The 15,140-nt window shown below is 35.9% G+C and overlaps 1 protein-coding gene across 1 annotated transcript; it reads left to right on the top strand.

Annotated features, from left to right (window-relative positions):
* The first annotated feature begins 3,362 nt into the window (after window positions 1–3,362).
* LOC137721866 (amino acid permease 3-like) lies at window positions 3,363–7,187 on the top strand. The gene is made up of 8 exons (XM_068460897.2): window positions 3,363–3,489; window positions 3,590–3,722; window positions 3,996–4,229; window positions 4,307–4,400; window positions 4,531–4,745; window positions 4,987–5,144; window positions 5,409–5,636; window positions 6,506–7,187. The coding sequence occupies exons 1-8, from the start codon at window positions 3,433–3,435 to the stop codon at window positions 6,929–6,931; spliced, it is 1,545 nt and encodes a 514-aa protein (XP_068316998.2). The 5' UTR covers window positions 3,363–3,432; the 3' UTR covers window positions 6,932–7,187.
* The last annotated feature ends 7,953 nt before the right edge of the window (window positions 7,188–15,140 follow it).

Below are 15,140 nucleotides of genomic sequence, written 5' to 3' on the forward strand. Positions count from 1 at the left end.
TGAAACATGTAATAAGAACCAAAATGATTTCAGAATTCATAAGGTCTGTGACATAGAATCAGCAACTTTATTGCTTTTGTCACACAAAATTATAGATTTAGTCACACCTCTGGGTAAGAAACTATCTATATACTTAAATATATGAATCTCAAATCTTGCATAGCCAAGAACAAAACACAAAAGTCTTTGCTCTTTTGGGTGAAATTTCACACAAATTGTATGCTTTATAATTCACCATACATTGGTTTACAGCAGAACCTAGTAAACAGCTTATTTGAAAATACATTTTCTTGTTAATTAATTTCTTATAAACAACCAACAGATTTTCATCATTGAATCCGCAAGAATCATAAAAGATTGCATGTAACAAAAAAATACAAACTCCATACGAAAGTGACTTCGTATAGTTCATCTATATATAGATATAGCAGATAATGATTTATTCTTTGCATATGAGTTTAAGACTTGAATTGACCGGCTCTATTACCACGTGTAAACAAATAAAGATTGCATAAATACATTTTAACGATTGCATAACTACAACATGACTACATGCTAACGATTGTATATCCATTCAATGCAATTGCATGTTAACAAATGAGATTGCAGAAGAGGAACTAGAATCGATTAAACCAAGTCTTAAACTACATCTACTATCATAAAACCCTAAACAGTAATTACATTATATTTACTGTAGTCTGCAAAACTTACTTGCAGATGAAGATATCATGTCTTCTCTTCACTTGGTACTTCACAGTTCTCTACTCTCAATAGGACAAGCACGTGATAGAACCACTTATCTATAAAAAGGGGACCCATCTATATACGTATAAGTGATAACTGCTCTTCCTATTGTGGCTATGATCAGTTGATTAGAGTTAGTAAACCGAGTAATTCAAATATTAAGTTCTTTAATTTTCTATACTTTTAATTTACACGTGTTAATCATATTAAATCGAAATATTAATATAACTCTGTACATTTGTTATACGATACACCAACAGTTATTTCATTGTGTGAAACACATTGTGGGTAGGGAAGGTGGTAAATTATGTGCTATAAAGTAGGGTTCTGGATGCTGTTGATTGTGGATGGGGAGTCACAAAGCATGATAGATAGCATATTTAGATGTTAGTCGTTGACTCAAGGGAGACTTCACTTATGTTATGTATATCCGCGTGAAGCATTATTACATTCGAAGATAAATATTTTCTCAATATTACAAGAATTAGACAGTGGTGTCCAATAGTCGAAAAGTTAGAAGTTGACAATTGACAAGCATGTTGTATACCACTTCCAGTTCCATATGCAACAAGAGTATCTCCAGCGTGCTCTAACTGAAGAGATTTTTGAATGTGATCGGAACACGAAATAATACATCATGTGTTATTATATAAATGGTGGAATATGTGTGTTAAAAAGTTAATAACTTAAAAAATATAATTTTTCACTACTTATATAAAAATACGTGATGTATCATTCGTGTTTCGATCACAATAAAAAATTTCTTCTCCAAATGCCTTGGCATGTGGGTTGACTTGCCCCGTAATCGTAAAATAATCATCTCCACCGGTACCAAAATGGGAAGGCAATTGGGGCAATGGCACAAGCCCTTTGGACTGCCCTAGCAACTTCAGCCTGGACTGCGCCCACTGGCACAGGAATCAACCGAGCGGTGCCGCCCCCACGTGGCGCAATCAAGAACATCCAACATAAATAACTTTAAAACTCAACGGCCAGTATTTATTCTAACAGTAAAATATTCAGCCCAAAAAATGGAGAAAAGCCCAGCCACATCTTCCTCTCCTACCCCACCCTATCAACCGCATCCCTGCTCACCCCAACCTCCACCTCCCACCAAAACCTGATTGCCAAATCCAGATTGACTCGCTTCCATTTCGACGGGCTACCCCGACCCAAGCTTCCCGGCCAGCCACATCCCTTCCCTCTGTCTCCGTGGACGGACGACCAACCCCCTCCTTTTGCCTCTTCGATTCTAGCCGCGATTGGATTTTTTTTTCTAAATTAATTTCAACCTTGCTTATTTTCATGGGTTTTTCTATTTATTTAATCCACATGGCACCAAAATATTGAATATGTTAGGTTCACACATGTGTCACATATGCATATTAACAGAAGTTTTGAGAAAATGATCATATTAATTTGTAACATTAATATTTATGAACGATATTGATTGATTTTCTAATTCATCAACCATCTTGATGAAATGAGTCAACTCCAAAAACATTTGTTATAAAAGTCCAAATATAATACATATATATATATATATATATATATATATATTTTATGAATAGTCCCCTTGTCTTATCCTTGCCCTTCACAAACAAATAAATTTGCACAAAAACAATTATTATTTAGAGTGATCAATAAGGGCAATTACCCTGCCATTGTGTTACCTTGCCCTTCTAAAATACGTAGACTCTTGCTCTAAAGTGGAATTGAAATTTTAACAACCATCACTTGCCCTAAGAAAAAAAAAATCCAATAATAAATTGATCCTAAATAATCCTAAATAATTAGATATCTGCATGAAACTTCATAAATCTTATGATATATTATAGGGTATTGTTATTAGCACTTCAAAAATCTCATTCTACACTTCAAACTTTTTATATTAGGAAAGAAAAATACATTTTGTGAGGAGTGTAGAATGAGATTTTTGAAATGCTAATAACACTTCCTTATATTATATATGGCGTGTATTTGTTTTAACAGATATTCTTCTGATATTTATTAGTTATATCTTGCTATGATGTCATATGAGGACGTTAGAGCACATAATTATGTTTTCAGGAAGTTAGAGCACATAATTAATTAAGTTTATATGGTCTAAAGCCAAATCATCCACAAAAGACCGGAATTTTCAGGCAACTATGGTACGTACTAATTAAGGTACTTTTAACTGTTACTTAACTAATGCTAGTATTTCCAAAGTCCAAAGGAAAAGGATTCTCACCGGATTCTTTTTCTATAGATTTTAGGAATCTCATAATTTTATTCGTTCATCGTATATCGTACGGTTAGTTTTTGTTAAGTACTATTCATATTTAATTTTAAAATTTAAATTTTAAAATGATTTTTTACTATACAATATACGATGAACGGGTTAGATCACATGATCCCTACGATCCATAGTAAAGGATCCAACGAGGATCCTTTTCCAAGTCCAAACACCATCTACTTAGTTTTTAAACTTTGATTTGATTCAATGTGGACAAAGAACTTTGCAATAAGCAGTACTGGATGTAGGGTGTGTACGTGTTACATGATTCTTATTTATGTACTGTTCCTGTTTGTAATGAAGTCATTTCATCACCTATAAAAACCCACTTCAGGTATTATAATATCCATCACCTTCTCTTTTTCCTTCTCTCTCCATCTCTCTCTGATTTACTGAACAGCATTTCTGCCATGAAGCCAGTGTTGCCAAGAAGTAGAACTCTTCCCAGCAGAATCCACCATGGAGCTGTGAGAGAGTCACTCAGTTTTTTATTTCATAATTATTCCTCAGAATATAATCTTTCTCTTTTCTCGGTGTATTATTCAACCATTTTCTTTCAATATTCAGGTGGAAGAGAGGCATGACATCAGGCACTATCTGCAAGTGGAAGTCCAACCCAAAGTTAGTGAGTCCGAAGCCATAAACCCTCAGTCCAACTATTCCAAATGCTTTGACGATGATGGTCGCTTGAAGAGAACAGGTTGCTACACAAATTTTTTATTGACGTGCTTACCCTTTTCTTTGGACTGTAAAGTAAACGTACTGTGATGTGTTGATAATAATATATTATTATCTTTAAATCCTTGTTTAATTTTTAACTTAAAGTAACCCAACTATTAAACTTAATTATGAACTTAAAAACCATGTAATTCAAAACCCTTATTAATAATATATTCAAGTAATTGAACCTTAAACACTATATAGTTTAATAATCACATGGTGGTGGACCGGTGGTGGTGGTGCATGCATGCAGGAACATTTTGGACTTCAGCATCACATATAATAACAGCGGTTATAGGATCTGGAGTCCTTTCCTTAGCATGGGCAATAGCACAGCTTGGTTGGGTTGCAGGACCAACTGTCCTCCTGCTCTTTGCCTTTGTCAATCTCTATACCTCCAATCTCCTAGCAATGTGTTACCGGACCGGCAACCCCATCACCGGACAGAGAAACTATACCTACATGGATGCTGTCAAGGCCAACTTAGGTAAGGGATAGTCTTTTTTTATCTTTACCATGGAATTTTCTAGGTTTAGTTATGATGATTGTAATTTGGAGCTTCAGGAGGCAGGAAGGTCATGATGTGTGGGTTGGTGCAGTACTTGAATTTATTTGGTGTAGCAATTGGGTACACAATTGCATCATCTGTCAGCATGATGTGAGTTTATTATTTACCTAAGTAGAAATTAAATTCATGTTCTTTTATTTTTTTTTTATTATTTTTTTTTTATTTTTGGGAATCTGCTTTTATTTTATGGTAAAATTTATGCATATGATTTGTGAATTAGGGCAATAAAGAGATCAAATTGTTACCATAGAAGTGGAGGGAGAGATCCATGCCACATGTCAAGCAATGGGTATATGATAACATTTGGTATCATGGAGGTGATATTTTCTCAAATCCCAGATTTTAATCAAGTGTGGTGGCTCTCAATAGTAGCAGCAATTATGTCCTTTACTTATTCTTCTGTTGGCCTTGGACTTGGCATTGGCAAAGTTGCAGGTAAAACTAACAGTATTATTTACCATTATATATATACACAACATAAGGAAACACACAAATTAGTATTAGAGGGACACTAAATTGACCACAATCTACTTTTATGGACGTAATGAGTGTTCCTCGAGTTTTATTTTGATTAAAAATTGTAATCAGTTTTGTTTGTGTGCATTTTTTAATGGTATGTATATAATTTGGCATATGCCTTTATAAACAGTTTCGTTTTCTGACGTCCTTTTGTTAGGAAATGGGAGCTTTAAAGGGAGCCTATTGGGTATTAGCATAGGGACAGTAACCAAGAGTGGAACGGTCACTTCTACACAAAAGATGTGGAGAAGTATGCAAGCTCTTGGAGCTATTGCCTTTGCTTACTCTTATTCTTTGGTCCTCATTGAAATTCAGGTACTCCAGAATTCCATCATATACTTATTAAAGAACTTCTCATTAAAATAACCAGACAAAAAAATTTCACACGGCAAATGATTTTTGCACACTGGCCATTTTTCTCTTCTGCACCCTTAATATAATCCAAGGCTAGAAGTAAATACATATGTGTTCATAGAGAGAAAATAAGAATGCGGAAACCACCTCTCTTTCTGCAAACATGTCAAATTTTGATTTGAAACATCTTAATGTTAATTCTAGCAAACTTGATGTATTGTGCAGGATACAATAAGATCTCCACCCGCAGAACATAAGACAATGAAGAAGGCAACTGTATTCAGCATAGCTATCACCACAGTGTTCTATCTACTTTGTGGATGCTTTGGGTATGCAGCCTTTGGTGACTTGGCCCCAGGAAACCTCTTGACTGGCTTTGGATTTTACAACCCCTACTGGCTACTAGACATTGCCAATGTTGCAATTGTTGTCCACCTTGTTGGTGCATTTCAGGTAATTCGCCCTCTCAGTCAGCTACTTTGTTGTGATCAAATTAACTTATACATGTCTTAAACCTCAAGTTGAATATTTTATAACCTTTCTGCAATCATTTTTTTGTTGAAAGCCCATAAATATCCCTATTTGGAATATCCACATGTGTTTTTTTTTTTTTTTGTTTTTTGTAATAGTTTCTAGTTACAATAAAATGGTAACGAACTCTTAGGGCTGGTTTGGTATTGCTGTGCTTTGAAAAAAAGCTATTTCTGCTGTGCTGTGAGAATAAGCAGCTGTGAAATAAAGCAGCAGAGTGTTTGGTAAACTTTTTTGTAAAAGTGCTTTTGAAAAAAAAAAGTAGTATTATCGTGTTTGGTAAAATTTTATGTAAAACATATGTGAAAAAAAACCAGTTTTTCAAAGCTGGGTTTTGCAGCTTCTTGTTTTTGACTTTTTTTCACCCAAAACTGTGAAAAAAAACTGAAGCTGAATGTTTACCAAACACAAAAACAGCTCCCAGCTTTTTTTGATACCAGCTTTTTTCAGAATCACCTCAGTACCAAACCAGGCCTTAGTCTAGCCTAATCCGAACCATCCGCCCTTTCCACTAAAGTTAACAAATATCAAGATATTTGTTCTTGACTATGATTAAGGGTATTCTGGTCATTTTAATCCCAGAATGAGTAAGTTTAAAGGATTTATTTCAAGTATCAATGTATCACTCGACTTCTTCTATATAACTAGATAATTACTTGTAAAAAAGTTTTTGCACATATGCCAAATTGTTATCTACACAGACGAATGACCGAGTATTTTTTTCATTTTACGCAATCACCTAATTTTTTGTCTAGAGCAAAATTTCTAATTAAGTTTGTAAATCACTGCAGGTCTTTTGTCAACCATTATTTGCATTTGTAGAAAAATGGAGCGCACAGAGGTGGCCAAACAGCGACTTTGTGACAGCAGAGTATGAGATACCGATCCCCTTCTATGGCGTCTACCAACTCAACCTCTTCCGCTTGGTATGGAGGACAATATTCGTCATAATAACAACCCTCATATCCATGCTCCTGCCCTTCTTCAACGACGTCGTTGGAATACTTGGAGCCTTTGGATTTTGGCCACTCACAGTTTACTTCCCAGTCGAGATGTACATTTCTCAGCAGAAGATTCGAAAGTGGAGCAGCAAATGGGTTGGACTTCAGATGCTCAGTGTAAGTTGTCTTTTCGTCTCCATAGCTGCTGCTGTTGGCTCTGTGGCTGGTGTGGTTCTTGATCTCCAGACTTATAAGCCCTTTAAAACTAGTTACTGAGGACTGAAGAGAATCATGAACTGATGGTCTGCACATTAGGAATTTGATGATAAAAAGTATATGTTTTTGTGATTGCTGGATATCTATGAGTTCCCATGAGGAATAAGATGTTCTCTTTTATTGTATATGTAAATCTTATTTATGCTCATGAATGCATGCCCAGAAGTTTGGCTGCACGAGAAGAAAGAACTTGTAATTCACCATAACATTGCTACGTGGGGTTACGAAATTCAGAAATGCGAAACCAAGTGATCAATGGGCTAAGAGTTAGAGCATCAAAATCTTTAAACCCATTATGCTAGATTTGCATCCATCAATCCGAAACAGCCCCCTGCCTATGTGTAACAATTTATGAATAGTATACCAGAAAATATAGACTTCTTTTTCACTTGCATTATAACACATCAACTAAAAATAATGTGGAACCCAAAAAAATATATTTTGTAGTTTAATAAAGCACAAACTTATGCATAAACCTCAATATTTCATTCAACCTAATCCCTCACATATTGTCATCTATTCTTTTCAAGTCCTCAATTTTTTTTTTCTTTAAAAAGGATTGTGCTTTTGATTCTAGTGGCTCAGCCTCATAGGTGAAGGACTTATCTGCACTGAGGACACTACCATGACGATATTTCAAACAGAGTATTATGGAATTGAATATATTAAAACACATAATATTATGTTAATGATTTATGATATTGCTAAAATGGAATCTTGTTGTTGGTAAGTCTCTCTCGCCATCGTGGCAACTGGAAACTGTCAACCGTATGCATAAATGGCCACTGCAGAGCAAACATTTAAGTCCTTCCTGAATAGCAACATGAAAAGATTCATTCCCAACATGATTACTCCTGTTGTACTTGGACTTGGCATTGGCAATGTTGCAAGAAGAATCAATAATCTTATTCACACAAATAACTGATATATATTTGGATAATGATAGGGAGATCAAATTTTAAAATTAAATTTGTAAACTAAATGATGTGTCACCAATAAGAAACACAGAAGTTAATCGACATTTTGGTAATAATCCAATCATTTACAACCACATCATTTGATTTACAAATTTGGTTTAAAAAAGTTGCTCTCCCTAGCATTACCCTATATATATATATATATATATATTGGTGCGACTACATATTGCAATGTGGTTGTGGAGCAAAAAATAATTCTGAATATGACATGTAGGCTTTTATTCACTTTTGATGAGATTGTCCTCATTAAATTGGTGAATTCCGCATTCGTTCCACGTGCAGTTCAACTAACAAAGAAGACCTAAGTTGCTGACTACAATCTCTCCAAACTCCTCTGCTCATGGCAAGAAGATAAGGGAAGAGAATTAAAGGTAGAATTAATAACTAATTTCTCTTTTATGTTTTCCTAATTGAAGACATATTTCTTTCTTCAAGTAAGCGCAAACAAATTCAATCAAGGATTCTCCAAAGTCTTAGAATATTATTAGTTTACTTAATAATATCTTTAAGGATTATTCTCATGCATATTAAAGATAGTTTCCTACTGCATCTAACATATGACACACTCTGGCCAATTGGATATCGATACATGGCATGGGATCCTCTACACATGTGGCTGGCCCTAGCTCCTATAAATACCCCCATCACCAATTTATTCTCTAGTAAGTTGATTCTACGTAATTCAATGCTAAATCTCTCTTTGTCACTCGCTTAAGAGAAATTGACTTAGGCATTAGAGGTTCATGGCCAAACCTCCAACTTTATTGGGCGTGTGGCTTTGGTCATAACCAAAGATGTTTAATTTGTTTTGTGGGTACAATTTCATCAAATCTGAAGGCGGTAGAATTATGCTACTACAAATTGGTGTATTCATTGAGAGCTTAATTCAAATATCAATGAAGCTTTCGCAATTCTTTTCAAATTTCTACCTCTTTGAACTTTTCTAATGCACCCAATCTCTTAACTTTTAATTCCTTGATTCGTGTGCCCTAGAAGAAGGAAAACATGGTTGGAAATTTCAAAAACAACGATGAACGACACTTCCTATGTGCCTGGGTTTGCACCCATCAACATTAACCACAACGTAGCCCCAACATTAGTCCCATGCTGCCGATCCTCGCGGCTAAGCTCGAAGGTTGGGCGAGCATTGTCACTCGCGTCAGTAATAGTTGCAACTATTACTACAGCACTAAGACCAGGCCTAAGCCTTGTAGCCAATAACGGTAGCCCAAGCCACACAACCAACAACACTAGTCCAAATGGCATAAAACCCAACACTAGCATAGCCATCATCCACTATTGCATAAAACATTTATCGCGACAAACAAGAATTTGTCGCATAAATAAGAAATTTGCCGCCTAAAATTATAAACGACAAAAAACTTTGTCACCCTAAGTTGATCGTGCAAGGCTCGTAAAGAAAGGTATTGTGTGACAAAAAGAAGACACTTCGTCGCGCAAATAGTTATATGCAACGAAGAACTACGTCGTCACTTCAAATTAATAAGGGCGAAGACAATTCGTTGCATATACCTGTGGGCATGACAAAACTAAACTCTTCGCATGAAGATTAGAGGGACAAAGGTTTCGTGGCATAAGGCAGAAACGATGAAGAGATTTTTTGTTGCATAAAGTTTTAAGGTACAAGGTTTCTTATGCGACGAAGAATGAGGTCGTCATGTAAAACAAATAAGGACGAAGATTATTCATCGCATATTTATATTCGCAACAAAACAAGACTGGTCACATGTAGATTAAAGGGACAAAGGTTTCGTGCCGCAATAACAGAGTGACGAATTATTGTGTCGTGCAAACCATTTTTTTTTTTTTTAAAAAAAATTGTTTATAATCTGAATTTCAAAACAAAATAAATTTGTTTGGTTAAATTTAATTAAGAATAGTAGTTGATAAAGAAGAATATTAATTTAAAATAAATAACGAAAATGTTTGTATGAGTGGGGAAAATTTTTAAATGTACGAATGTTTAATTAAAAAAAAACTACAATAAAAAGTCATCATTGTCAAGTTCTGTGGTTGGCTGTGTTGGGTCGATGGCCTGGGATGTTAAAGCCGAACAACTGAAGTGCATCGATGATCTGGGCCATCTTAGACTCTTAGGCAACTATATAAGCTTCCTGGGTAGCGATGTGGGCAGATTGCATCGCAATGTGCTTATGTTGGACCATCACCTGCTGCTCGAGTTCCGCTACTTTCTCTGTCAATGATGCGACCTGTCCTGAGCTAAAGGTGGAAGATAAGGCTCCCATCTCACGATGGCAGGCATTTCCCACACCCTGATACACCTTCCCTGGCCTAGGACCGAGTCTCGAGTCGAAGGTGTCCAACATGATATGGAGACCTGCATCCTCGCCGGGCCGCCGGGGGAGGGCGGGGGGCACCTTTTCCATCGGGGTGTCAGGGGGAAGTTGGGTGCCACTTCCTCAAGGATAGCCTGGCTCTTCTCCATCATAGTAGCCTATAATTATAAAAGCAAGTTAATTAATATTTATATAACATTTATTTAAAATGAATAAGAATTATAAATTTAAAAATTACAAAAACTTACATGGAGCCCCTGTGTGAATTCATCCCCAGGCCGCATGTACACTTCCTTGAATGTGTCAATCTCCGAAAATTTTGACCCTGCCCGTATTAGAAAATAATAAAAATTAGTTATTAGTTGTGTAATTTAGAGTAAGAGTAATAAGTTTTTGTGGAAAAAATGTGGTTACCCAACGTCACTCCTCCATCCTATATGAAAAGCGTCGGGAGCCGAAATGGTGGATAAGCTTTTTCTTCAACCTATTTATTGTGTTACCTTGGCTCTTTTCTGTTAAAAAGAAACAAACCATATTAGTGCCGATATTAATTATAAAGTATTAAAATAAATTAATAAACGGGATTGAAGTATTAATAAAATATTATTAATTTATATAATCCACTTACCAAGTATTTTTCGTCCTGAAAATGGGTGCAGAGCCAGTCCTAATTTTCAAGGTGCTTCACCAACTCCAAGGGGCACCCGTGTGCTACAGCATCAGCCGGATCGTCGAATCTCTCGAAATACTTATGGAGGTCGCTCTTCCACTGAGTGAACCGGCCGGTGAAAAGTTCTTGGATGTACTTGGCTTGATTGGCATCAAGGTCCTCGAGGTCATAGTGATGCTGCAAATACGAAACAAATTAGTCAAAGTTAACAGTTATTAAATTTCACAACTTTACTTACAAAATAATGAAAACAAAAAAAAATTTACTAACTGATAGCTCATGAAGAACGAAGTCCTTGGTTTCCTGTGGGACAAGTCTCCAAGACTCCCACTGCATGGGGCAGTGGTGAGGCACAATGGAGCCAATGTTGTGGACTAAACGGTTGTGCTGCTTCTTTGTTATTGTCGCCCGATGTCGAGCATCCCATGAAACCTTTATACGCTCATGGGTGGCGCGGGTAAGTTGTGACGTGCCCATGAGTCTGCATGGACCCCTTGTTTTTTTACGACCTGCAAAATAGGAAATAAGTTAATGTAAAAACAATTTAAATAATCTACGAAAAATTCGACATAACTTCCCCTAAAAATATAACATCTCCCCTAGCCTACAAACAAATAAACAACACAACCAACACAAGTACACAACAATTCCCATAACCTACTGTGGTGGAATCTGATGCAGACTTATCACCCTCATCGATAGGCTGGAGCCGTTGATGAGAGCGCTTAGCGCTTAGTAATGGATGAGTCACCGAAGAAGTCAATGACTCAGGCATTTTCGACATCGTGGCCTGGGGCGGAAGTATGACAGCCTCCATCGTCGGGCTAATGCTGGTGGAGTGGTGGCGGCAATAGTAGTAGGTGGTGGCGGCAATAGTAGTAGGTGGTGGAGGTGTCGGAGGGGACCTACTGACTGACCTACGCTGCCTAATCAACTGCAACATCTACAAAATCTAATTGAACGACCAACATTTAAAACTATGTTATTAATACCAATTTATATAATAAATACAAAAGCCTAGAATTTAAAAAGTAAAAAAATTGAACCTTATAATTCTACAATTAACACAAAATTTATGAACTTGTAAAAGCAACCCTAGACTTAGTTAATTAATACAAAAAAAAAAAATTCAAATTTATACCTACAACCTAAATATTAATCCTAAATTTATAAAATTAAATTAAAAGGGTAAACATACAAATGTTTAAGTTAACAAATTTAACTATTAACAAATTAATCCCAACAAATAATACTTCATCCAAATCTTTTTTTATTTTTTATTTTAACCCTACATTAATAATATTATACCTACAACTAAAATCTTAATTCTAAAATTAAAAAATTAAACTAAAATTATAAACCTATAATTGTAAAGTTATACAATGATCTCTAACACTAATATGTTAATCCTAACATTATAAAAAAAAAAAAAAAAAAAAACCCTAAACTTACAAAATTCAAACAGAAAATTATAAAATTAACAACTTAACAAATTTAAGTAATTTAAATGAAATTTGTTAACATATTAACAAATTGAACAAATTGAAAATTAAATGAAATTTGCATAAAAATTATGAAATTTAAAATTTTAACCCTACCCAATCCTCACCCCATACCACTCATCCCCGCACCACCCCCTATCCAACCCTCGATGACTCAGGCACTGTCACCCCAACCAACCCCCACCACCCATCCCAGACGCCCACCTGACCCTACTCCCCAAATTTCGAAATACCTAAATTCCCTATTTCTAAAATCCCTAAACCCCCAATTTTGAAATCCCTGAATCCCCAAATTGAGATAAACCCTAAATCCCCAAATTGACAAAATCCCTAAATCTATAACCCCTTATGCCTAATACCCTAATATGTAATCAATCCACAAAAATCATACATCTAAAATAATTAACAAATGACAAAAAAGAAACGAATTACCTCAAAGTTGAGAGAAAGAAAGTTCGCGGGAGAGAGAGTTGCAAGGGGAGAGAGAGAGAGAGAGAGAGAGAGAGTTGTAGGGAGAGAAAGTTAGAGGTTGGAGTGAGAAAGTTTGAGTGAGAGAAATGGTTGGAGTGAGAGAGTTGGAGTGAGATAGAGGTTCTGGAAAATGAGAGAAAGAAAGGCTCTCTGGAACTAATAATGCGAAGGACTTTGCGCGACAAACACATTCATTGCTCAGTTTTAATGAATTAAAAAAAAAAACCTACCTTATTTTTGGTTAATTTGAGAATAATGCGCAACAAAAGGAAAACATCCGTCGCGTATAAGTCAAAAATGCGACAAATATAGCACATTTCATTGCGCAATATTTAATGAACATTTAAAAAAAAGGCACCTACATTTTAATTTGGGAATTTTGAAGGACATGTAGCGACGAAGTTATCCTATTCGTCGCGCAATATGGTATTGCGCTACGATTTACCCTAATTCGTCGCCCAATGTTTAATGAACATTTAATAAAAAAAGGCGCCCATATTTTGATTTTGGGAAATTTTGAAGACCTTAAGTGACGAACTGAACATATTGCATTGCGCAAACCACCAAATGTGATGAATGCGTTACTTGCGTCGCGCAAACCTACCTTGAGAGATGAATTTTCTTGTTTCATCGCACCATTACGTTATGCGCAATGACTTTCTAGTGTTCATCTCTTTGAATTGAGTTTAATTTTTTTTTTCTAAATCCTTTATCCAATTACAAATTTAATAAATTAAAATTTGTTTATATATAACAAATTATATATACTTAATTGCATTGCATATGAGTCAAAAGTCCTTAATCCTCATCCTCGGTACAATAAATATCATTATCTTTACTTCGATCACTTTCAATCTCCCTTTCATCCTCATTTGTTGGTACATCAACAACATCATCTGTGCCCTCAAGTGGATTGTATCTTGGGAGACTTCCAAGATCAATTGTAGTTGAGTCTATAGAATTTCAATTTAAGGACCTCCAACTACCTGAAATGGTTCTTGGACAATATTAGTATCCCGAAGTGTTTATGCACTAATTTGTGTTGAAGTTTCTAGGAGGTGGTTGGCAAAGTTGTCGTCATCGTCGTTGTCATCAGGATCTCGGTCCAAAATATCATACACCCCTTTGTGATTAATCCTCTGAACAACTTTCCATCCCCTCTCGGCCCTTGGATCATCAATGTAGAAATTTGTTTGGCCATAGTTGTCAAAATGTATGGGTCTTTACTGTACCAACATCGGGTAATGTTCACCGATAGTAAACCATCGTCCCGTTAACACTCCCATTCCTACTAGGGTCTGTATCGAACCAATGACACTTAAAAAGGATGACTTGACGACGGTCTTTGTAAAGCAATTGGACTACACTTGTTAATTTGCCATAGAAATCAATGTCTGCAATATATCCCGCTCTTGGGACATGCACACCATTGTTTTTTAGTACAAAGCTTGTCATCACGGTCAGCTCCTAAGAATTTTATGTCATTCACATGACACCCTGAGTACAGTTCTACGCTTTGAGGTTCGATAGCCAAGTTGTATAATTCATCAGTATACGCGGGAGAATTGGTTTCCTTTAGTTTTTTCACCTAATTTATACAAAAAATTTGACATGTTGGTTTTACCAAAATTTAAGACAACTGACGTGCAATCGTATTTTAGGACAAAACTAACAGAAAAACATAAACAACTTACTTGTTCGCGAAACCAATGAGGAAACAGGTCACGGTACTTCACAACATATAAATGCGAAGGATGTTTCCACTTTATCAACTCTTCATGCTCATCCAGGTACTCAATTATCTTGTTGCAATTGTTAAGTACGAACCAATGAGTTACTTGCATGTCCCTTTCAGTGAATGACTCACCTTGTACTGGTTCGCCAAATGGTCGTGCGATTTAGGCAAACACAGATAGTTTTTTCCTTCTCGCACCACCGTCATTATTACGGTGTGGTCGATTGAACACTGTCTCAATATCTTGTAAATACATAGCACAAAACGTATTCGTCTTAAACGCCACACAAGCCTCCACAATTAATCATTTGGGCTTCACCTTATTCCTTACACTCTTCTTTAACTCACCCAGTAATTTGCAAAAATAAAATTGTGATGATTCAAATAAGTTAAATCATCAATTGTCACGAATTAATTAATGACTAAAGACTTTATACCTTTCGATTGGATACATCCATCGATAGTTGACGGGTCCGGCAAGTAATACCTTATCTGGCAAGTGAATCATCACGTGGATCATGCTTGTGAAGAAAGAA

The sequence above is a fragment of the Pyrus communis genome, chromosome 5, assembly GCF_041283825.1.
Source record: "Pyrus communis isolate YQ-2024b chromosome 5, ASM4128382v1, whole genome shotgun sequence".
Lineage (NCBI taxonomy): Eukaryota > Viridiplantae > Streptophyta > Magnoliopsida > Rosales > Rosaceae > Pyrus > Pyrus communis.

Excerpts from the sequence above, each read along its gene's own strand:
- LOC137721866 (XM_068460897.2), top strand. The coding sequence starts at position 3,433 with ATGAAGCCAGTGTTGCCAAGAAGTAGAACTCTTCCCAGCAGAATCCAC. Across the intron at positions 4,746-4,986 it reads TGGCATTGGCAAAGTTGCAG|GAAATGGGAGCTTTAAAGGG; the intron begins GTAAAACTAACA and ends TCCTTTTGTTAG. Across the intron at positions 5,145-5,408 it reads TGGTCCTCATTGAAATTCAG|GATACAATAAGATCTCCACC; the intron begins GTACTCCAGAAT and ends TGTATTGTGCAG.